Genomic DNA, 23,296 nt, shown 5'->3' with positions numbered 1-23,296 from the left:
CCCTTTCACTGTGTGACCTTGGGCAAGTTACTTAACCTCTCTGTGCCTTGCGCCTCTATAAAATGGAGATACAGGAGTGCCTGTCTCATCAGGTGAATGGAGTGAAACCACACGGGGGGGGCTTCATCTAGCACCGGGGGCATACTGGGGGCGCTGCGTGAGTCAGCTCATACAGCTTTACCATTGCTGTTATCTTACACACCAGCAGGCTCGGGGCCCAGCATCAGGAGGCCACAGATGACCCCGCCCAGTACACTTTTGTGAACCACCCCCTCGAAGGAGGGATCTGTCCCCCGCAAACCCTCTATGTCCAAACGCACCCCACTTGCTCGGCCCCCCAACTCCAGAGGCCTGGGGGGCAAATTCCAGTCTCACTTTGCAATTCCTAGAAGACAGTGTCCCACGGCGGCCGAGTGTCTCCCTAATAGCACTCGCTACCTGGGGCCTCAGGGGTCCCTCCAAAGCCATGCACAGGATGGAGAGAGACAAGTTGTAACATGGGGTTGGGACGACCCATGCTGAGGGAGCTGGGGCCCTTCTAGATTCCCAGGACCCCTCAGAACCACCCTTGGACCCAAGTCCCACGGTGGGGCCTGGGTCTCTGCATTTATTGAGCAGCTCTTGGGTGAAGCCATGCCCACGGAAGTTGAGGGCGCGGGGTACAGGTTTCGGAGCTCTGTGAGCGCCTCCCTGTTCCCTGTGAGCAGAGGAGAGGCTGAGAGGAGGCAGTGTTCCCCGAAGCTAAGCCTGGGAGGGAAGGTAAGGGGGTGGCCATAGAGTACAGGGGTCTAGGAAAACGAGCCCCCGCCCCATGGGATCTGAGGGCTCAGAGACAGAAGAGGGAGCCTCTTTGGGTTTGCACATTTTATTAGGATAATTGGTCAAGTTCTTAAGTTATTTCTTTGTTAATCAGACTGTGGCGCGAGCACGCTCCGTCTGGGTAGATACATAAAAATACATCAAGCACTTGGCCTCTCCTGGATGTGAGCTCAGACTTGCTTCTCCCACCCAATGTGGGGCTCCAGGCCCAGGGAGCCCTTCTGCCCCACCCCCATCACGGGAGGGGTGACCAAGAGAGTGGCAGGACAGCCCCCTACCCGCCAGGTCCATTCAGACCACACTGGGGGCACCAGACCGTGGCCCCCAGCCCCGGGTGCATCCTGGCGTCCCCCCTGTGGCCTGCGCGGTATCACCGCAGGCAGAAACCCCCATGGGATCTCTTTAAGCCAACGGCTGAGCCTGGACCCCCACGCAGGGGATGGCAGACGTTCGGAGAGCTTCGATGGCCTCCCTTGGCACCCGGCAGGAAGGCTCCAGGCTGAGAGTCCTGCTCCTGCTGGGGTTGCCCTGGCGGGAAGGCTCCGGCTACAGAGCTCAAAGGCCTCTGTTTAGGCGGGCTGCGCCCCAAACCTTCGTCCCTGAAGCCATAGTACCCGGGAGCCGCTCTGGCAAGGCCTTGACCAGGAGGAGCCCCGGCTTCTACAGCCTCTGCCTCACCTCCCGGCTCAACAGCCACCAGAGGTCGCTCGGTCTGGGCCTCTAGCTTCGCAGCGCTCAGGTAAAGGGCCCACTTGGGAGACATTTCTTCCCAGGAGCGTGGGAGTCTGGATGGCACCCCTCTTCACGCGCACATGGCTCGGGAGTCAGGCCACCAGCCCCGGACAGACCAGGTGGCCGGTATCAAGGAGCCGCAGCGGCCCTACCGGCCAACAATGTTCTGGGTGCCAAGGCCGCACCACCAACGCCCACCTTCCTCTCTCCAGCCGGGCCCCTGGGGGGGCACCCCCCACTGTGTCTTCAAGGGGGCCATGCCTGCGCGGCCTCCCCTGTTTACGTGCTAATAAGAGACGTGTTAATGGAGTCCACGGCGCTGGAACGGGCCTCCCCCAGCTCCCTCGCACCCCGGCTCCAGGCTGAGCTGTGGAGTTCATCCTTGGGTAACCCCCCAAGGTCGCTGGTGGTGGGGGGGGCCGGCTCGCCCGTCAGAGTGCCGCCGCGGGCCCCAGGAGCCGGGGGTGCTCGCACAGCTGGAGCTGCACGCTGGCCGTGAACCAGCGGCTGGGCCGGCCCAGGCTGCAGTGCAGGGTGGTCCGGAAAGTGCTCCTGGCGTGCTTGGGGAAGATGATGGTGGTGCTGCGGAAGCGCAGGGCCCGGGGCCGCGGCTCCAGGGTCAGCTGGCTGCGGTAGCTGCGCCACGTGCAGTTGGGCGCCGCCACGATCGTCTCGCTGTAGGCCGTGACCGTGGGCACCGGCGCATAGAAGACATTGTCCCGGAAGTGCTTCTCCGAGGCGTACTTGACCTCCGAGTTGCAGCTATGGAGGGTGGAAACGGGGGCAGGGTGAGCCCAGGACGGGGTAGGGGGGCCGCCCGCTGCTCACCGTGCCGTCTTGGGGGGGGCGGGGGTCCATGAACGTGAGGAGGGCACCCCTGAACAGGACGGCCCGGGCACTTCCCCAAGGTCAGGGTCAAAGGGCAGTGGGAGTGTGCCCGCTTGCAGGGCAGGAAAGCAGTGGTTCTCAGTGTGACCCGTGACTCAGGGTGGATCCGAGTTGGGCTGAAAATCTGCCGAGAAAGGCCATGTGGGGACAGCGGACGAAATCTGGGCCGTGGGGATGGGGCGGTGGGGTTACTGCGTGAGAGGGTGTCCCTGCTCTCGGGAAGGGCACCAGAGTACTACGGGTTAAATGTCAGGATACCACCACTTGCCTCTCTCCAGTGGTTCAGAAAAAAAGATTCATCTGCACAGGAGAGAGCCTGCCGATGTTCAAGCAGACGGGACAAAACGTAATGAACCAGTGAATCTGTGTAATGGGTATGCAGGGCTTCCTCGAGTTCTCCCTGACACTTTCCTGTAAGTCTGAAATTGTATCAAAAGAAGTTTCCCCAAAAGTAGCTCAGCGCCCCGCTGCTCTGCTTCCAGAGCTCAGAAAAGCAAAGTGTAAGCAAAGGCTTGGCCGGGGCCGGGGGGGTGGGGTGTGCCCGTCTCGCCATCACAGCCCCACAGACAGTCCGTTTAGGAAGGGAATCAGAGGGCCCGAGAGTCAGCTCTCGTGCATTGCGTGGGGCCGGCTGGTCAGTTCAGCCCACATTTAAATAACGGGGGTTCTTTGGGAAGAGCGAATTGCACAGCTGAGCCATCTCCTGGGACCACGTCCAGAGCTGGTGCGGCAGGTGTGGGTCTCCCTGGCTGACCAGGGTTGTCGTGGACAGATCCTTCCCAAGGGTGCTGTGGCCCCTGGACTCCACCTTCTGGAATCCTGACCCCCAGAAGCCCTCCCAGGAGGGCAACCCAATGCAGGACATCTCCTGGTGGGGTCACCTTAGCCCAGAAGTTCAGAGGCACCTAAGATGTCCCACACCCGGGAGGGCCCCTGATACATGTGAGATCAAGGACACCTCAGTAGGTACATGAGACACGACAGTCCCAGGAGCACAGAGCACGTCTGTGTTCACGTGACACCCAGCAAGCCCTGAGCAGAAAAGGGGCCCCCGGTTGCGTGTGTGGGGTTGGGTCACGGATGCCAGAACATCCTGGCAGGACCGGAGGAGGGAGGGAGCTCCACGAGCTGCGTGAGTGCTGGTCATCGTGCAAACTTTCTGGAAGGTCGGGTTAAAGTAAGATCGACTGGATGCAGGGAGCAGGGCAGTGGGGAAATGGTCCGGTGCAGACGCGGAGCACGGGAGGGAGACTGAGAGGGTCCCCTCGGGTGGGCATCTCGTACAGTCAGTTCATCGCTGGCCAGGATACGCTCTTGCCTCCTCAGGGAGCAGCAACCAGAGGGGTGCTCGGGGCAGGAGCGGGGAGCCTGCTGGGCCCAGAGCCTGACCACACTTCCCCGCGGGGGTTCAGGACCAGCGCCTGGCACCCCCCCCCCCGCCCCGGCCAGCAGCCCCACTCACTCACCGGATCTCGTGCGTGGACTCCGGGTGCACCTCGATGCCCTCCCCAAAGAACACAGGCAGCATCCGGGGCCTCATCTCAAGCGCTGGAGAATTCAGGGGGAGGGCAGGGGGCTGTCGGGAGAGCCACGGACACGGGGTTACACAGCCCTCTGGCCCTGTGGCCCCAGCTCCCCATGGGTCCCACGAGGGCTTCCCCACATCCTCCGAGCCCAGGCTTGGTCTGGAAGCCTGCTCTGTGGGGTCCCTCAAGAAGACCACCCCGGCACAGCCGCCTGGGCCCTGGAGCGCCCCCCACCACCAGGGCCTCCTAGTTCCCAGACACCTCCATGTGGGGCTGTGGTACCGACCTTTTCCTGCAACCCCAGGCCCACAGCACGCCCCGGGGGCCAGGCTCAGAGCCCTGGGACCTTCTCGGGGAGGCCCCCCAAGCTGCCCCCGTGCTAGCGGCTGCAACCGCGTCATCTTTGCTCCTGACCTTGCCTGGTGCTGCCCAAGGCTGAGGGTGGACAGACCCCCCCACCTGGGTCTGCGCCCCATCCATCGGGAGGAGGGACACAGCAGTACGATCGTCCTCAGGAAGGGGGGGCATCTGCCCCGGGAGAGGACCAGAGGCCGCTCCCTCCGAGACCGGCCCCCAGTCCTGCCCACTGTTTTACCTCCATTGTGGCGAGTGTGGCCCGTTACTACCACCAGCCCACCAGCCGCGAGCGCCTGCTCTCTGCTTTCCACTCGTGTGGGGGGAGCCACACTTCCCAGCAGTCCCGCGGGGGAGCAACATGGGGGAGGGGCACGTGGTGGCACCTGTGACACGGGTCACCTCTGGGCCCAGGGTGAAGTCCCCGATCGCTAACCGTTCCTTCTGGGGTGACATTCAACACGGCGGCCTCCTCGCCAGCCTGAGGGACCCTCAGTTCTCCTCCGACGGCCCCCGTCTCAACGTCACGGTCAACCCGTGACGAACACGGAGTGAGGAGAGCCAGAAGGTACAGCCCCACTGCCCGCTGGGGATGTCTGTGACAGCGTCACCAGGCATAGCTAGCCTGGGCTGGCACAGCAGGGGTCCCACGCGGGGATCGCCAGCCGGTCTCTGCTCTAACTCCGCGTGCCCACGGCGAGCGCTCGGTGCGCTCCGGGTCTTTCCTTCAGTTCGTGTGCTGAGCTCCTGGGAGCTCTACTGTGGTCGCCCCGGGGAAGAGAGAAGATGGTCTCCTCGGGGGTGTGGGGGAGGGTCGGCCATCGGGAAATCCAGGAGGGCTTCCGTGTGGAAGTGGCCCTTGAGATGCAATCCGAAGGGTGAAGTGGTCTGAATTCGGGCCTCACAGGTCACAGGTCACGTGTCCTGGAGCCCCACCCGATCAGGCCCCCCTGTGGGGGTCCCCTCAGCCCCAGACAGCACGCTGGCCCCCAGCCCTGCCCCCGCTGCTCCACCTGCTGGAACCCACCAGGTTGGTGATAGACGAGACCAAACTCCCCAGAGGCCGCCCAGTTGTGCCCACTCCTCGGGTCCTGCGGTGTCCCCGGGCCACCTGCACTCTTAACACCCTTCGTCTTTGGAACGGACCCATGCTTTCTCCTTCAACACCGTCCTGTCCCTGGAGTCTGGGGTCCCCTGTAAATCACGCTCATACATCTTACCACCTAGGGGAAGTTTTCCACACCTCGCCTGCAACCCCCACACTCTAGGGACGCTGCTGCCCTGCCTCGGCCGGAAGCCACTAGGTCCGTGGGACGATTGCAGTGTGACCTGACTCCCACTAAACAAAAATGGCAAATTCCGCCCCTGCTGCACGTCGCGGGCTCAGCCTCTAGGCGGCCCCCCGCCCCCCAGATTGGACAAGATTAGGAATCATACGTACAGACCCAGACCTGCCTCTTCATCGACTGGAGATGTCCACTACCTGTTCCCTCCCCACCCCAGTCCTCCTGGTCCTCACCGGGATGAGGACACAACCCAGCAGCCCATGCTTTGGAGCCCTAACAGCACCAGGCACTGCCCTGGGCACGGTCCATGCATTCACTCGTTCAACCACACGAGAGCTGCTATCCGCACGCCCATTTTATAGATGCTGACAAAGAGGCCCAGAACGACCAAGTAGTTTGCTTGAGGTCACACAGCTAGGAAGAGGCAGAACTAGGATTCGAACCCTGGGGTCTGGCTCCAGAGTCCCTGCCCCCACTCGCACTCCTCAACGGCCTCTTGCACACGTGGGACTGGCCTCTGTCCGCGCCTCCCTCACCCCGTCGGCCACACTGCATTGCCCCTGTGCCCCGGCTCATGCTGCTTCCTGCACCAGGAATGTCCTTCTGGTTCCTTCTCACCTGGTCCGGTGTTGGGACCTCTTTGTGTGCCTGTCACCCCCTGACCAGGCGCTCCCTAAGGTTCAAGACCCGATGGGCTGCGTCCCCCAGGCCTGGGCACCTCAGGGCGCCTGCGCTGTTGAGCGACGAGAGGTCTCACGTGCAAAGACGCCCGGCCCCAGGCTGCCTGGGGTCAGCCTGTGGACAGGATCGGCCGCAGCCCCTCCCCAGCGGACCACGGGGTCCCCAGAACAAGAGCCAAGGGCCCCAGGGAGAAAGGATAAGAGGCTTGGAGGAGGAGGACGCTGGTTTTCATCACACGAATGTGCTGTCCCCACCGCTCCCGAAAAGTAACGCCCGAGCTGGGGATCAGGGAGGACAGCTTTGAGGGGGCAGAGGTTTCCGTGCTGTGGCCGAGATGAGCAGCGGGCCATCCCCCTGGGGCCGGCCCAGGATAAAGAGACTCCAGACCTTCTGGTACCTCCCCGTGTGCCCCGTGGGAGCAGCCCTATTCCGGCCGGATCTGGCTCCCTGACCAGCTGCCAGGAAAGGAGACAAGACTCACTTCACAGGCTGGGCTGGGAAGCCCGAGCTCTGGGCACCGTTTTCCAAAGGGCCCCTGTGGAAAAATATCTAAAATCTACCCAAACTGGAAGGGCTGTGCAAGAGATAGGAGAAGCCAGCGAAAACCCAGACGCAGGCTGGCATCCAGCGGGCCAGGGTGGCGAGACAGCTCCGGAAGTCACCGCCAAGGGCCCAGGACAGCCGTGCGGGGCTCCGGGGACAGGCGCCGGGGAAGGCGGCGGTGGCCGCGCGGCACTCGGCCTCCCCCTGGCAGCCACTGGCCCGTCCGGAAGCTCAGAGCGGAGTCTTTCTGGACTGTTCCGGGGTTATTTTAACATCAAAATGGCAGTGCCAGCCCCACGGAACGCAGCCAGCCTGGAGAGTGGGCCAGGGACGTGCCTCTCACGGCCAAGAAAGCACACCACTGGCCCTGGAAGGACTTTCCAGCCGCCCTGGAACAGACACTCCTGCAAGACCAGGTCACATTCTCATGGGAGTCACCAGGCAGGGGGCCGGCCGGGCGGGGCGGGGGCTCGCACGTCCAGGGGGCCCCCTGCCGCTGCACCTGCTCCGTCAGCCCAGGGCCCCCCTGGGGCAGGCAGCATCCCCAGACAGCCCGCCGCCCTCACCCACCCCCCAGATATCACCCCCGCTGCCCCGCAGGCCCAGATTCTGGTTCCGTCCTAAAGAGAACCCACCAGGAGCCGCTCGAGTCACCTATAAAATAAGGCCATGCCGTTTGAGGCCTACCCTGGGGCCTACAAACACAGGGGGGTTTTGGAGCCCCCCACTCCTGGCGGCCAGACAGGCACGGCCCACAGGACGGCAAAAGAAGATAAGGGCTCCGTTGTGAGAGCTCCGTGCCATGTGGTGACAGCCCAGCCCGCCCATGGGTCCCGCCCTGGCTCCCAGGGACGCCGAGGGACAGCCCAGCCGTGTCTGTGCCCAACCCAGGGGGACGCATGGTGGCCGTGAGCTCTCCCGTCCATCGGGGAGCTCCCTCCGTGGAGGGGGTGTGACAGGAGCAGGGTCCAGAGAACCCTGCTGCTCCTGGGGAGAACGAGGCCGCTGGGGACCCCCTGCCCCCTCCACTGACATGGCGGAGGGGGTCCTCACCAAGGCCATGTGGGACCACTGCAATGGCTCTAACGACCCTCTCTCCAGGTCACTGACCTCAGGTAGCCGGCGATGGCTTTTCCCGCTCTCCGAATTATATTGGATTATCTCCGCTGGGCATTTGGGATCTGTTCCCGTGACTTTCACCCATGAGGAAAGTGACCCAAGGAGGACACATTCAAGAGTTCCCACTCTTCTTTAGGGCCTGGGGCCATGCGACAAATCCTAGCGTGGTGGGGAGGGGGTTCCTTAGGCTCACTGCCCTCCCCCAACACGGCACCTCTGTGGGGCTGTATGGGCCTGGCTGGGGGAGCCCCGGAGACCCTGCATGGAGCAGGTCACCCCCTGGAAAGCCATAAACCATCCGGGGCCAAGCACACACACCACAGGCCTGAGGTCTGACCCTCAGAACAGGAGAACTAAGCAAACACCAACATCGGCTTGCAGGCAGGGCTTGAAGACCAGCTGCTCCCTGTGACAGGCGGCCAGACGGACCCAAGCCAGCGGGACAGCGGGTGGCAGATTGGCCTGTGACCACCACAAAGGATGTGACCTATTTGGAAATAAGGTCTCTGCAAATATGAGGTCCTACTGGATAAGGCTGGGCCCTAAGTCCCCGAATCCGAGGACTGGTGCCCTTGTCAGCAGGGGACCTGTGGGACACACGCAGGGAGGACGGCCACACAAGGACGGGGCAGAGACGGGACAAGGACTGCGAGCCACCACCAGAAGCTGGAGCGGACACACAGGATTGACTCCCACTCCCTGCCCACCCCAGAGCCTTTGGAGGGAGCGTGGCCTAGCTGACGCCTTGATTTCAGACTCTTGGCTCCAGAACTGAGAGAAGGAATGTGTATCACTCTAAGCCCCCCCGTTGGTGACTTGGCTGCACAGCCCCGGCGAGCTCCGGCAGGCACCTGCGAGGTTGTGCCGGCCCCTGAAGGCCAGTCTTCCCAGGAAGGTGGCTCCTGCTCGCTCCCTCCTCCCCAGAGCCCCCGGAAGGAGGCCGGCCAGTTTGTTCCCTTTCTGTGCGAAAGCCACAGCTAGAGCTCTCAGACAGGTGAGCCCACCAGCACGACTTGTGGGGCTTTGCTGGAGGCCGACTCATCCAGGGTTAAGCAGACAAAGGCTGAATGGAGGCGCCGGTGTCTCTGGCTCCTTCCCGCCTCCCAGCCCCCCTTCCTGCAAACGGGCTCCGCCCCCCTTGGCCTGCCGCACCTGGCTCTCTGCCCCCTGAGCTTGCTTACACACCTCTACTAGTCAGGGACACACCGACAAGCCTGCCAGGGGGCCGTGGGGACTGACCACTGTCTCCTTAGTCCATCTGTCCGTTCATCCATCCACCTGTCCATCCGTCCAGCCATCCATTTGTCCACTCATAAGTATCCATCCGTCCATCTACCCATCTGTCCACCTGTGCATGCATTCATTCCTCTGTCCAACTGTCTGTCCTTCCTTCCCAGCTCCGGGCACTAAGTCCCGAAATCCCACCTCCCTCTGGGACCCTTGGTGTCACCCGCACAGTCCAGAAGCCGAACTGAGAAAATCCAGGACTTCTGGCGGGGAGGGGGAGCGGGGACGGCCCAGCGCCCAGGAGGTGGCCGTGACCATGGGTATTCTCAAAGGGCTGGGCAGCCCCGGGGCATTCCCCAGGATGGCGCACAGGCTCTCGCTCCCCTCCGCGGGGTCTCCCCACGCCTGCCACACGCTCCTCCTAGAATCCGGGTCCAGGGAAGCAGCACCGCATCCTTAGGGAAATTCTCCCGTGTGCCGCTCTATTCAACAAAGAAACAGTCCCGAGGGGCGCCTGGGGGACCCAGTTGTTCAGTGACTGTCTTTGGCTCAGGTCAAGATCCCGGAGCCCCAGGTTCTAGTCCCACATCGGGCTCCCAGCTCCATGGGGAGTCTGCTTCCCCCTCTGACCTTCTCCCCTCTCATGCTCTCTCCCATTCTCTCTCTCTCAAATAAATAAATACAATCTTTTAAAAAGAGAGAGAGAGAAAGAAAACGGTCCCGGGAGCCCAGACGGCTGTCAGCGGCCATGCGCAAAGGAGCCCAGGCCGCTGGCTATGGATGGAGGTCAGGGCAAGAGAGCCCCGTCTCCCTGAGTCACCCCCGGCCACCCGCGACAGTGAGCTGAGTCCCTCCCCTGCCCCAGCCTCCAGATCTGTCCACAGGTCCCGCCCCCCAGCGGTGGCTGTTCTCTCAAACACGTGCCCAGAGAGCACAGCCTGAGACCCCAGATGCTGTTGGTGGCTTCCCTGAGGACATAAGACGGGGCAGGGCTAGGTCCCGGACCTGCCCGGAGTTAGTGGTCTCTGCTGCACACACCGCTCACCCTCACAGGCCTGTCCCTCGGCCCACAGCATCCCTCTGTCCCCACAGCTCAGCAGGGCAGGCCCAGGAGGCAAGAGGGAGCACATCAGGGCTGTGCTCGATCTCGCGCAGGCAGTCCCGGCCCCAGCAGTCAGCGGATGGCTCGGACAGATGGCGTGTGTCTCACTCACTCTGCATCCCGCGCCTGGCCTGGCTCACGCATTTGCGGAATGAGCACAGCTGACAGGTGAGCCCTCCTGGCCCAAGGCAGCCTTAGCTGTCCCTCTGTCCGGCAGGGGAGCAGGGCGCCCACAGGGGGCCGGTCCCACACAGACCTCATTCCTCATGGCATCTCTCTTGGTCAAGTCTGACTCAGGTCTCTAGCTTGAGGGGCTGTGGGGGCTCAAGATGCCCTTTGAAAGAAAAAAATAAAATAGTCACAAGTACATGTTTAAAAGACCAATGTAATTTTACTTTCTGGCCTCAGCTTGGCCCCCAAGTCCCTGCTCAGGCCTTGGCCAGCCTCCACCTTGCTCCCCAAGCACACCTATCCTGCTCCCACCTCAGGACCTTTGCACTTGCCACCCTCTTGGACTTTCACCACACTTCCACCCTGGAACCATCTGCTTTGGTTTCTGTTGATCACCACTTTCCTGACCACCCTGGCTATGGCATTCTACCCTTACCCAGCCTTTTAATTACTTTTTAAAAGATTTTATTTATCTATTTATTTATTTATTGAGGGAACACAAGCTGGGGTGGAGGGGGTGCAGAGAGAGAAGCAGACTCTTTGCTGACCAGGGAGCCTGACGTGGGGCTGGATCCCAAGACCCCAGGACCATGACCTGAGCTGAAGGCAGACCCTTAACCAATGAGCGCCCCAAGTGCCCCAAGCCAGTCTTTTGAGAACGCTTATCAAGCCACCTGGTATGGTGTTCCACTTAATTTGGTGACTGTGTCTCTCACTAGAACACCAGTTCCATGACGGCCCAGTGCTCCTGGGCCCCCGGGCCCTGAGAGTACACAGTGCACAGCCGGCCCTCAGTAACCGCTGCTGGGACGAATGATGGGCTCCCACCTGGTCCTCCGATTCGGGAATCAGGGAACAGGACTCTCTTTGCTCCAGAGAGTGCACCCAGCCTGGCCCCCCGGGGCCTCTGCGGCTTGGGTGGAGGGGGGTCCTCTCGCAGTCAGCCAGACACCCAGCGCCAACGGGGCACCGTGCAGACGGGGACTGAGCCTCTAACACAAAGCATGGGCTGGGGAACGGGACCTCTGTGATGAAATGAGTGACATTCGTGTCCAGCATACAGAGAGTGACGAGCTGGGGAGGACCACACCAGCTCAGGACTGGGGACGGCCCTCACTGCTTATGGCCCTGGCTGCGGCAGCAGTGCTGGGAACCGGGGGTCAGAACAGCCCGTGCAGACCAGGCACACACCCAGACCCGTACGGTCCGGCGCACGGCACCGAGGGGACGCCAGAAGAAACCGGGCCCCGCGTGCCACCGGCCTCTCTCTGCTTGGGCGTTTGAAACCATCGGGTCCAAGATGCGGGACGGGTTTCCGTCCGTGTCCCCAGAGCCGTGCAAGACGGGCAGGGAACCTGCCTACGTCTGCGCCTGGAAAGCGTTCTCTGTGAGTCAGCAGCGAGAAGGGTGCTGTTTAGAGAAGGGTGTTGTTAAACAGCAGGAGTTCACCAGGCAGTGGGGTGCCCTGTGGGTTAGGGGGGCGGGGCCCCAGCGGCAGGTGCTTGGGGCTGAGAAGAGGTTGCCCGGGGTAACCACTTCCTCTCTTTTTATTAAAAGCAGCATCTCAAAACTTCATACGTTCCCAGGCATTTTGTGTTTTGACTTAAAAAAAAAGAAGAAGAAAGCCTCACAAGGTCGTTAATAAGCTAAAGAGTGAAAAGTAGGGTAACAGAAAGATTAAGTGTAAAGATTCCAGATCCAGGGGTACCTGGGTGGCTCAGTGGGTTAAGCCTCTGCCTTTGGCTCAGGTCATGATCTCAGGGTCCTGGGATCGAGCCCTGCATCAGGCAGGGAGTCTGCTTTCCTCTCTCTCTCTGCCTGCCTCTGCCTACTTGTGATCTCTGTCAAATAAATAAATAAAATCTTTAACAAAAAAAAAAAAAAAAAGGATTCCAGATCCAGATTCCCTGGGTTCCATCCCAGCAAGGCAACTTACCAACAACCTTGGGTAAGTTGCTAACCCCTGCCTCAGTCTGGCCCTCTGGAAAATGGGGTAATGAGGGTGCTTACTTCATTGGGCTATTTGTGGAAAGCAAACAAGCCAATGTGTAGCTCCTCAAAGGGTTAGGAGAGTTTCTGGCCTGGAGGAAGGGCTATCTAAAAGCTGAGGGCACTACCTGTGCAGAAATAGCCCCAGGTTTTGCCTTCAAGCCGAATTAAAAGATCAGGGAGAGCGCTGTTCCATACCTGGCAACTAGTTTAACAAGGAAGGGGAAAAAATAAAATAAAATCAACCAGAACAGCCAAGACAAGGAAGCCAGGCGCACGGTCCTTATGACTGCCCCTGGCTGTCCTGGCTGCCAGAGAAAGCTTCTAGAAAACCCTCTTTAAGGAAGACTCTAGGTCATCCAAAAAAATAAAGGGGAAGCCCGCTCCCTGTCCCTTTCTAAGTCCGGTCCTCTTGGACACCAGATTAACGCCCAGTGCGCGCGAGCCCAAACACCCTCCAAGCAGTCCAGCCGAGTACAAGCCCCTCGTGCAGGAAAGCTGGCAGGTTCATACCGCAGGATCGATTTTCCTGCAAACAGCCTGTGTCACCCCTGCGAGTCCTCAATGCCCCCCTCCCCCCACCCCCTCCCCCAGCCCAACGCTCAAATTCGCCACGTGATTTCGGTCCGGGATTTCAGCTCCCAAACTGAGCTGCCCACCAGCATCATCTGCAAAGGTTTTATAAAATCCTGGCGCTCAGGGCACGGTCTCTACCAAGGAAACAGGCAGGGATCCCAGGAGGTCGGCCTGGGTATTGTTCAAAGACATCTCTGAGAGATGCCAGTGCCCGGTCAAGTTTGGGACTCACCAGACTAGGGAGCAAGGGAGGCACAAGGGCAATTCATGTCATGAGGCTTGAGGCAAGGCCAGCGTTCCTTCCTGCTGTCGGGAGGATTTTCAGCTGGGCCGGGGGGGAGGCATTTTGTGCCTTGCGAGGTGCCGGGCGAGCATCACGGGGGGCCCCAGGAAAGTGGAGCCACGCTGGAGCTGAGCCAGCACATACACTTGGCAGGCAAGATGTAAGGCGTGCGGAGAGCAGGCAGGGACGGGGGAAATGCCACTGGGATCCTAAGCGACTTCCCAATTTCATCTTGTCATTTCTCAAGTGGTGAAGGTGCTGGGTCCCGCCTACTTTGCACCCCGCTCCAGGCCAGGGGCCACCCTGGCTCAGCTGCCAGGCTGGGTGCCTACCCAAATCCACCTGGAGGCCCCACACTAAGTCCAGGGGGAAGAGAGCACTCGAGTCTCCTGCCCTGGGGTTCGGGCCTCCCCCAGGCCTGCCTCAGCTCCACGTCAACACCCCTCAACAACCAGAGAAGGAAGGGTTAGTGTCTGGGGTTGGTTTTAAAAAAAAAAAAGGGCTTTCACTCTGGCAGCACTGGGAACAGTAAACAGGGACCTGGGTCAGGAGCAGAAGGGACCTGGCTAAGATCTGCAGCACACGGTGGCCTGGGGTTCAAGCCCACCGAGCTGGAGCCTACTTCCCTGGGGATTCTGGACGTGTTCCCTCACCCCCCAGCCCTCCAGAGCTGACAGCAAGACGATCATCCCGCAGAGAGGCCCACGGCTGGGGAGACGCCTCCAGGTCCCGGGGTCAGGCCGGATCCCCTCCACCTCCGAGTCCCCGACCCACCCGCGGAGCTCCGCTGTCGCCGGGACCCCTTCTGGTCTGGAGCCAGGGGTGCGGGGTAGGGGGACCCCGTCCTGGCTTCCGAGGCTCCGCGTGTGGGGGCGCGGTGAGAGCGGCCCGTCGCCCCTCGCCGACCCCGACCGGGTTGTGCGTGAAGGCGCGCGCTTACCGCTCTGGCCTCGCCGGGTCCCGGGGGCTCCGAGGAGGCGCTGGCGCCCCCCGCGCGCGCGTCGAGGATGCCGGGCGCCAGCGAGTAGAAGGGCGGGCTGGGGCTGGGGCTGGGGGGCAGCCCGGAGTCGGGGCTGTCCAGCAAGCCCTCCCGGCTCTTCTCCTTGAGGCTCTCCTCCATGCCCTGCAGATGCAGGTGGCCCACCATGTCTGGGGGGCGCGGGGCGCGGGCCCCCGGCTCCTCGGGGGGCTCCTCCACCGCGCTCCGGGGCCCGGGCCGGGCGGCGGGCCGAGGGCTGCGCGCCCGGGACCCGCGGGCAGAGCCGAGCGGCGGCGCGTCTGGCCCGGCGCCCCCCCTCCAACCCCCGCGCCCCGGCCCCCCGGCTCCCCCGCGCCCGGCCGCTCCGTGCGCGCCGCCGCCGCCTGCGCCCCCGCCCGCCCCGCCGCGCGCCCGCCCGCCCGGCCTCGCCTCCGCGCTCCGCCGCCGGCCCTCTCCGCACCTTCCCGGCCCGCGCCTCCTTTTCTAGGCGCCTCCTCCTCCTCCTCCTCCTCCTCCTCCTCCTCCTCCTCCTCCCCTCCCCCGGCCCACCCCGCCCGGCCTGCGCGGTGGGCACCCGCCCCGGTCCGGCCTCCGCCCGCCCTCCCGCCGCCGCGCCCAGGGACGGCACCGCCGCCCGGCCGGGCTAGCGGCTTTCCGTGCGCCCCCGACACACCCCGGTGCTTGGGGGTTCCCCGCGGTACCCCGAGTGCTGGCGGTAGTAATGTTGGCTGTGGCCACCCAAGTTTTCTCCAACTCGCTGAAGCCACGATGCAGCAATCTTTAGAAACCTCTGTTTTAGAAGATCTGGGACTTAGGAGGGAAGGGAAACGAGGTGCCAGGTGCCCGCGGCTCCTGCCCTCTCCAAACAGAACGCACACCCTTCGTTTAGGCCCGGCGTGCCCGGGTCTCCGCCATCTGATTATCTGGCCGTCGGGGTAGAAAGCCTGGGGTGGAAATGGGGCTGGGGGCAAGTAGGGGAGAGAAGAAACCCTTCCAGGAAGGCTGTCTGCATCTGGCCTGTTCCTCATTTCCTCCCAACACGTTCTTTCTCATTCACGCGTGTCCCGGTCCCCTGTCTTTTCCTTCCTCCCAAGGGAGAAGGGCACTTGCCGCCTCTTCTGCAGGTGACGGAGAAGCACCTCTTTGCTTCCATTTTCCCATCTACCCACCCATTCACCTAGACGCCCCCATGCGGCTCCCCAGCACCCAGGGGGCCCACAGGTTGCTTTGAAAGGGGCAGGAGTGGGAGGGAGGCAGGAGGGAGCGGCGGAGAGGAGGAGGGTGTGGACAGACATCTCTGCTGTTTGTCTTGGTTAAATCTTGTTGATTGGGTCAAGGTGATCAGGGCCCCACAGCACCCTGAACCCTGGCGGGGGATAGCCTGGCGCTGGGGCACCCTGTTTGGGGAGGGGGTGGTGAACACACCAGGGGGCAGAGGGGGTGGGTTTGATGGGGGAATTCATCAGGCCCTCCAAGCAAGTAGAGCTGGGGGACGGCTTATGGCTCTGGTGTCCAGGGACGGTGGCTCTGAGATGACATTTTAAGACGAGACCTCGACTGTCAAGCCGAGAGCTGGAGACGGAATTTACTCGCAGGTGGGGGAGACGTCCGGGACCACGGGGACTCACGCCCACCTGCTTCAGTTAGAGAACTGTGAGGGCCGTTCCAGAAGGGCCCAGGCAGCTTCCTGAAGTGCTGGGGAACACTGAGGGACCTGTTATCAGGTGAATTGACAACCCATTTCCGTATCAACCGGGAAGGGCATGGGGAGTCTGCTTCCCAAACAGACTTGACCAGAGGTTTGAACATCTGGAACATTCTGGAGGGAAAACAAAACAAAACACAAGAAACTGAACAGACTCCATTTCCTTCAAATCTTAGTAGACAAGACGGGCCTTCCAGGGGCCACTTGAGCAGAAGTGGGTGTGAGGGTGACTGCTGTCCTCTCATAGGGCCAAAGAGGGAGGCTGAGCTTTCTGGAACATGAACACAGTAAGAGTCACCTTCTCCCCACATGCCCATAGGAGAGGGCTTGCTTCAACTGCTCCCTTGGCTTGCCCACCCCCACCCCGGGGGTGTTAGGGTAGAGGCACGTGGGCTGTGTTGCACAATGGAAGGGTCCTCCTGACTTTTTTTTTTTTTTAATTTTGAGATCTTGCTCACGTTGAATTTTCTGCGTCCGTTTTGACCATCAACGTGACCTTCAAAAGGAAAATCGTATTCGTCGTGATTTCCATATGTGGGACATTTCCACAAATTTTGTGTCATTGGTGAGTGCCTCGCTCCCCTCACCCTGATCCTGGCCCCCTTGTGTCATTTACAATCACCAAGAGTAAACTCAATGTCGATGCCCACATAGGTTCCAGAAGTTCCCCTGCACCCGCACACACAGCCTCCCCTGAAATGGACTCTGTTGTGTGGAATAATGTTGGAGATGTGTGTACATCCAGGGCAGGAAAAACTTGCCCGCCCTCCAAATGTCAAACACCCAGTTAGTGGCCCACACAGATGATCCCGGTGACCATGACCTCTGACCTCATCGGATCCACTACTGCAGGCTGGGGGGGGGGCTGCCCGTCGACTGAAAGCTTGTACTGTAGAAGCTTCTAGTTCGCACAGAGCCAGATGGTCTACAAATGTCAAAGAGGGGAAGAAAGGTCAAAATTTCCATAAGTTAGCTTGAGCCAGGGGCCAGGGGGTGGATGGGTGGATATCCTGGCACATCTCGAGCGGAGAGGGTGCTTGAACCTTTCTTCTGCGACCACCAGGAAGCTAGAGGAACAAGAAGGGGTGGTCTTTTCGGGATCTAAGCATTTGCTCTGGGCCAGGGGCTGCGGGCAGAGGCAGGGGCAGGAGGAGGCGGGTTTTCGGAGATGGGAATGTGTTGCTAAGGCTTTTGGACTTCATCTACAGGAGATCGGGAATCTGCAGAGGTTTTGAAGCAGGTTTGAGGAATAATCTGACCCAAGTTGCTTCCAAAGTTAGATCAAATATAGGAGAGGAGAGAGACAGAGAGATTGGATATTTAATAGAAAAAAAGTAGGTATTTAATAGAAAAGAGGTATTGGGGTACACTACAAGGGGTCCTAAGTGTGTGTTCCATGCTAGAGAAAAGGATGAGCCCCCATACTGCTCCCCTCGCCACGGAACCCATTCATCCAGGACCTTGTGAGGTCACCAGCAAACGCGGAGGGGTGATCGCCAACTCTGGGGACTCACCCAACATCCCAGCATCTCAGCCTCAGAGGGACGTCCCCTGGGCCGCTTTGTGAGAAGGAAGCTCACTGCTCCGAGAAATGCCAGAGGATTAAGGGGAAGGGCACGCAGGAATAAAGGCTTTTTCATTGAGAGCCGTTGGCCACTTGTTCTAAGCAGCTCTGGAGACATTCATAGAAGTAGGGCCCTTCATTCACGGACAGCTTACAAAGGCCTCTGCACACGTTATTGTCTTGCCCTTGAACCCTGCAAACTACCCTGATGCCCAAAATGGATATGGATCCCTTCTATTTTAAAATAAAGCGGATTGAGCCAGGGAGGCTCAGAGAGGTTGAGCGACTTGCCAGGGGTCACACAGCTGCTCAGTAGGAAGCCAGCTTGGAGGCTGTGAGATGGATGTGGGGGAAGGCTGTCCGTGGGTCCCAAAGTATCATGAAATAGTGAAGCAGGAAGACGGAGGTTCTAATGCCTGACGATAAGGCAGGTCTGTGACCAGCAGGGGCCGTTCCGAAGCCAACAAGCCGTTTAGGCAATCATGCCAAAGACCCCAAAAGCCCAGGCTGAGTTGAAAGCAAAGATCCCACTCAAGTGACACGGTGACTGTTTACAGATCACTTCCCGCTCTTGCCAACGGCCCTGAAAGTGACTTGAGGACAAGGCTGGGCACTCCTGTCCCTGGGGGGCTGTGTGCACCAGACCAAGCAAGTCTAGGGAATGGATAGTACCGACTCGACCCCCTCCCTCCCCCAGGGCAGATCCTGGTCACCCACACAGCAGTCCCTGGGGAGGTGCTGGCTGTTTGGTTTCATCAGACTTGTCTCGCTGCCGTGATCTGGAAAGACTGGAGAGTTGCATCACTTTCAGAGATGACAAGAGGGAAGCTCAGAGATTGTAACTGTTTCACCTGAGCTCACACAGCAGGGCCCCGCCCTAACTCTAACACTTCCCGGCTGTGTGACCTGGGCAATTGGCAATGCCCTCTCTGTGCCTCCGTGTCTGCTCCAGAAAACGGGGTTTAAATAAAGAGATTGAATGAGGATTGACCCTACTGGGATTAAATATGGCTGGTGTAGGCTTCTAGGGCAGCAAGACTGGGGCTGCCCCCTCGACACGACACGGTGAAAATCTGCAGGCTTCCTGGCCAGGCTCGCTCTCAATCACGGCATCTCCTCGTCTGATTGAAGAGACCGAGGCAATCAGTAGACGGAGGACACACATGTATACACACAAACGTGTGCACACACAACGCAGTTGTATACAGCACACACACACAGACCCAGACACACATGTATGTGCATGTGTATTTTCTTTTACCTTAGGAGGAGAAGAGAAAGGGGTAAAATGTGAGCAAAATCTTTCTCTTCCCCATGGAGAGCCCACAGATTCTGTCTTCCTGTAGGGAATCCGGGCTGGCAGTAAGCCCACGTTATTTAGCATTTGAAGGGAGCCTGGGGAGACTCTGAGTGGAGTTCCAAGGAGGCCCAGAGAGGAGGGCAGGGGGTTGGTTTTTCATCATAAGCTATTGACAGCTCTTCCTTGAACTGCCCCCAAGGGTATGGGTTGCAAAGAGATGGGTCCTTCTTTCTGGGCCCAATGCTGCATGACTGTGACTTTGGGGCCCAGAGGATACCCATCGCCGCCGGGCCCAAGGGGAGAATCAGATTGTCCCCAGCACCCTAGCTGCGTCCCCTGCGTGAGCCACAACCGTCCCTGCCCAGGACACAGCTTCCATAATGACTCACGGCTTCATTTTTAGCTCGCGTCCTCACCGTGCCCGCGGCTCTGTCTTGGCCGGGCAGCTGCCTGTCTGGGGGTCGGGGCCTGCCTCTGGTCGGTGCCCCCGGAGGACAGGGACCCGCGTCCGTCCCTGAGACCGTCTCTCGCCCACCTGCCCGCCGAAGGGAGGGACGCGGGGACAGAACATTCCCAAGGTGCGTCTGTAAGTGGGGGCATGTCCTTGGGCTGACATCTGAGTGTGTGTGCGTGTCTGGAACAGCGCTTTGTGCGAAATAATGAAAACTCTGCCGCCAACTTCCCGGCTTGGAATCCTGCCACTCTCCACCCACCCCCCTGCCCCCGAAGAGGGCTGGCTCGGGGGCTGGCTGCCTCCTGTCCCGGGTGGGCGCAGGCAGGGGAGCCCGCAGCTGAGCGCTGTCCCGGCTGCTAGCTTGCTGGTTCACACCTTGGGGTTTAAGGAGTTTTAGCTGAAAAGGTCTTTTCTTGCCAGCTTCTCCCAAGCTTGAGTAAACAAAAAACCTATTTATGTCCTCAGAGCACTTAATGGAGGCAGCGCAGGGATAAAATTCACCGACGGAGCGTAGTAACAACACAGTCCTTCATGTCGGGAGGGGGCCGCTGGCCCAGGCCTGAGACGTGTACCTGGGGAAGCCAGGTCCCCCCTAATTTTGGTTTTATAAAGTTGAGAGAATACTTGCATCATTGGGGGACACGGTGACACATCTGGCCTCTTTCGGTCTCTTTCTCTCTCTCTCTCCCGTGGGCACGTGTGTCTGCGTGATCCCTGTGCGTTGTCTGTTTCTCTGAACCCTTGAAAAGTGAAGAGCAGACATTGTGACCCTCCAGCCCCCATACTTAAGTGACATCTTTTTTTAAAAAATATTGTATTTATTTATTTGACAGAGAGAGACAGATCTCAAGTAGGCAGAGAGAGGCAGGCAGAGAGAGGAGGAAGCAGGCTCCCCACTGAGCAGAGAGCCTGATTCAGGGCTCGAACCCAGGACCCTGAGATCATGACTGGAGCAGAAGGCAGAGGCTCAACCCACCGAGCCACCGAGCCACCCAGGCGCCCCTTAAGTGACATCTTTGAGAACAAAGCGATCTCCTACACAGAAACAATAGTGTGACCACACCAAAGGAATTCAACACTGGGGCAAAGATATTCTACGACCTGTATTCTATATCAACCCCCTTCTCCCCAGTTATCCCACTAAGGCCCCTGAAAGCTGCTTTCTTTTTCAATCCAGAGCTGTGGGAAGACAATTCCTCATGGGGCTTTTGTGCTCCCTGTCCGGGCTGTCATTTCAAAGATGTGTGTATGGAAAACAGCCTCAGAAAGTGGGGATAGTGTCTTCCTTCTGAGCAAAGGGTAGGTGTGCGCACAGTCCGCAATAAGAAAGATGATATCTCCCTCTGGGTAACAGATCAGGCAGGCTTGTGCCTATTAGAAAACATTTGGGTTCCCTTCGCTCAGGCTTCCTCTGTTGCAATGACAGACAATGTGCGTGCAGGGGTCACTTGGCCTTCTTTGAGTGGCCCGGTCGGAACCCGGGCCTGAGAAATGGCCCAAGATGTCATTATGCATCCTTAGTCACTGACCCAGGAGCCCCGTGTCTCCTGCCAGGTCCAGGCGCCGGTGGGGGGTTAATCACTCAGCTGGTCGGGAAAGTGGAACCACAGATTCTTGACGGTCTGTGATTGTCCTTTTCACACACAGGTGCGAGTCACTTTGCCCCACAAATCATCGCTTCTCTTTTACCTCCTTGAATCTAAGCATCCCAGGTTTTCCTCCGTCTCTCCAGACAGTGGTAATTTTGAGTTCAGTTCAGTAATTGTGCAGAAAGTCCCGTGATCTGGGGTGCCTGGGTGGCTCAGTTGGTTAAGCATCTGCCTTCTGTTCAGGTCATGATTTCAAGGTCCTGGGATCGAGTCCCACAGGGCGGTTAGGGGGATGGAAGGGGTCCCTGCTCAGCAGGAAGTCTGCTTAGTCCCTCTGCTCGTCTCCCTGCTTGTGCTCTCTCTCTCTCTCTCAAACAAAATAAAATCTTAAAAAAAAAAAAAGTCTCACAATCTGCATTTGTCTGATGGCTCCTTTGAGATTAGACTTGGGATGAACACGTATGTAGAATCTTACAGGGTTGATGTTGGGGCGCCCACAGAAGAAGGGACGTCACGTCAGCTTGTCCCAGGATTGACCCTGCTAACATCTTGGCACCTGGTCGAGGTGCCGTCTGCCCCGTGACTTCGTTGCGAAGTTACCCTGCCCTTTGTGATGGATCAGGAATCTGGGGGCAGATGCTGTGAGAGGCCACAGGCACAGCCTGTTCCCTGACAAGCTTTAACCCTTGCAAAGCCCACTGGGCCCACCTGTGGAGGGTGCTGGGCTGGGCGACAGCCTCCGTCCCCCGGTGATGGTGATGTCCGCCTCCTGCAGAGCCCGACACGGTTTCTCCTTGGCGGCCCTTTGCAGAAGTGTGCGGAGCCCCGGGAGTGGTGGGGGCAGAAGGTGGATCCACGAGTAACCTTCCGTAGGTCGCCTTTGACACATCGGTCTCTCCACACTGCCCCTGTTACTAATTATCCAAGGGTCAGGGGTTGAGGTTCTCTTGTTCCTAAGCTGTGTTTGAATGCAAACGTCTTCAGGACTTGACCCAGCAGACTACATTCTGCGGAAGCCACTTTTCTGCACGCCCCACGACGCGGCAAATCTACAAAGGCCACACGTTCCGGCATCTTCCGAGTGTGGGCCACCACCGAAACGGGCCCCAGACCATCTCCTCTGACCGGTAACTCTGCTGCCAGCCTGTCTACCCGAACCCGGAATGCCAAAAGGTTGGGGGGAATGGAAAATGACTCCAAAGGAGTCCTCCCAAAAGGACCTCAACTTTCAAGGGGCATCACGGTAGATGCTCAGTGACTCCCATTGTCGTCTGGAGCTCCTTCTGAGGAAAGAGGCTGACAGCTCTGTGCGCATTAAAAATAACCCAAGACTGAGTCTAGCTTGGTCAGAGCCAAGGCGAGACCAGAGTGGTTGGGAGGCACGCCTAGGAGGGAGCGGGCACTCCCCGGGCTCCTGCCGAAGTCGGAGCCCGGAGAGACCAAGGGAGGGAGCGTCGCATCAGGGGCCCAAGGGCCCCTCGCAGGCGCCCCTCGGGGTGAGCACATTGCAGAGCAGGGCACTCAAACACATTTCTAGTCCTTCCTCAAGGAAGACCCAGGTCCGGGCAGAGAGTCTGGTTGCGTGGGGTTCAGTGAAAAGTGAAGACAAAGGGCATAGAGTGGGAAGAAATAAGGAAAGAAAGAAAGAAAGAAAGAAAGACAGACAGACAGGCTCCTGCTCCTGGCGTGATGCCTGGGGGCCCAAGGGAGGGCAGAGACCGCATCAGACACGGGGGGCAGGGGTGCGTGCGCGGCTCGGGGGAGGCGAGGGCGCAGCCATGCTGGCCGTGCGCTGCCGAGATGCCAAGGGAAAGGGAGAGGGGCTTCCTGACATCCCTTCAAGCCACAGTTTTTAGCTGAGCACCTACTGGATGCCCGGCTCTGGGGATACAACTACAGACAAGTCAAACCTGGCCCCCATTTTATGGCGTTTGCAGTGGGGGCTGGGGGGAGAAAAATAAGTAATTAAGATAGTTTCCGAGTTATAATATTATACACATAAAATGGGATGTTGGGATGGAGAGTCACCAGAACTGCTTCAGATGGGGCCGGGGGGGGGGGGCAGGAACGTCAAGGAAGCCGGTAAAAAGGGGCTAGCTCCGAGAAAGCCTAGCAGAGGACACGGAAGGTGCAAAGGCCCTGAGGCTGCCACAAACTCAAGGTGGGCTTTCTAAGGGGAAGCATGTAAGGAAAGGCAGAGACAGGAGGATAGGGTGATAGGGTGGGGACTGTGAAAGTGGGTGAGGCCAGTCCTGAAGGACTGGAGGAACAGGGACAGGACAGGAGGACCCCTGCGCCGTGCGCACATGGAGGAGGAAAGGGAGGCGGGCGTAGGTGCAGAGCAGGCCACGTTGCCTTTGCTCCTGAGGGATTCCGACTTGTCTCTGCGCGCCGGACCTGGCTTCCTTG

At 59.7% G+C, this 23,296-nt stretch overlaps 1 protein-coding gene across 3 annotated transcripts; it reads right to left on the bottom strand.

The window, feature by feature from the left end:
- Positions 1-849: 849 nt before the first annotated feature.
- RFLNA (refilin A) lies at positions 850-14,768 on the bottom strand. Of its 3 annotated transcripts, none has more exons than XM_032309812.1 (4): positions 14,736-14,768; positions 14,237-14,419; positions 3,906-4,015; positions 850-2,313 (listed from the first exon to the last, which is right to left on the bottom strand). In XM_032309812.1, the coding sequence occupies exons 2-4, from the start codon at positions 14,414-14,416 to the stop codon at positions 1,983-1,985; spliced, it is 621 nt and encodes a 206-aa protein (XP_032165703.1). In that variant the 5' UTR covers positions 14,417-14,419; positions 14,736-14,768; the 3' UTR covers positions 850-1,982. The 3 variants fall into 3 exon arrangements, with proteins under 3 accessions (XP_032165703.1, XP_032165704.1, XP_032165702.1); XM_032309813.1 differs by lacking the exon at positions 14,736-14,768 and adding an exon at positions 14,705-14,722; XM_032309811.1 differs by lacking the exon at positions 14,736-14,768 and having other exon boundaries at positions 1,983-2,313; positions 14,237-14,583.
- Between the last annotated feature and the right edge of the window lie 8,528 nt (positions 14,769-23,296).

The sequence above is a fragment of the Mustela erminea genome, chromosome 13 (genome assembly GCF_009829155.1).
Source record: "Mustela erminea isolate mMusErm1 chromosome 13, mMusErm1.Pri, whole genome shotgun sequence".
In the NCBI taxonomy this organism is placed as follows: domain Eukaryota; kingdom Metazoa; phylum Chordata; class Mammalia; order Carnivora; family Mustelidae; genus Mustela; species Mustela erminea.
This window is presented reverse-complemented; position numbering and strand designations above follow the sequence as displayed.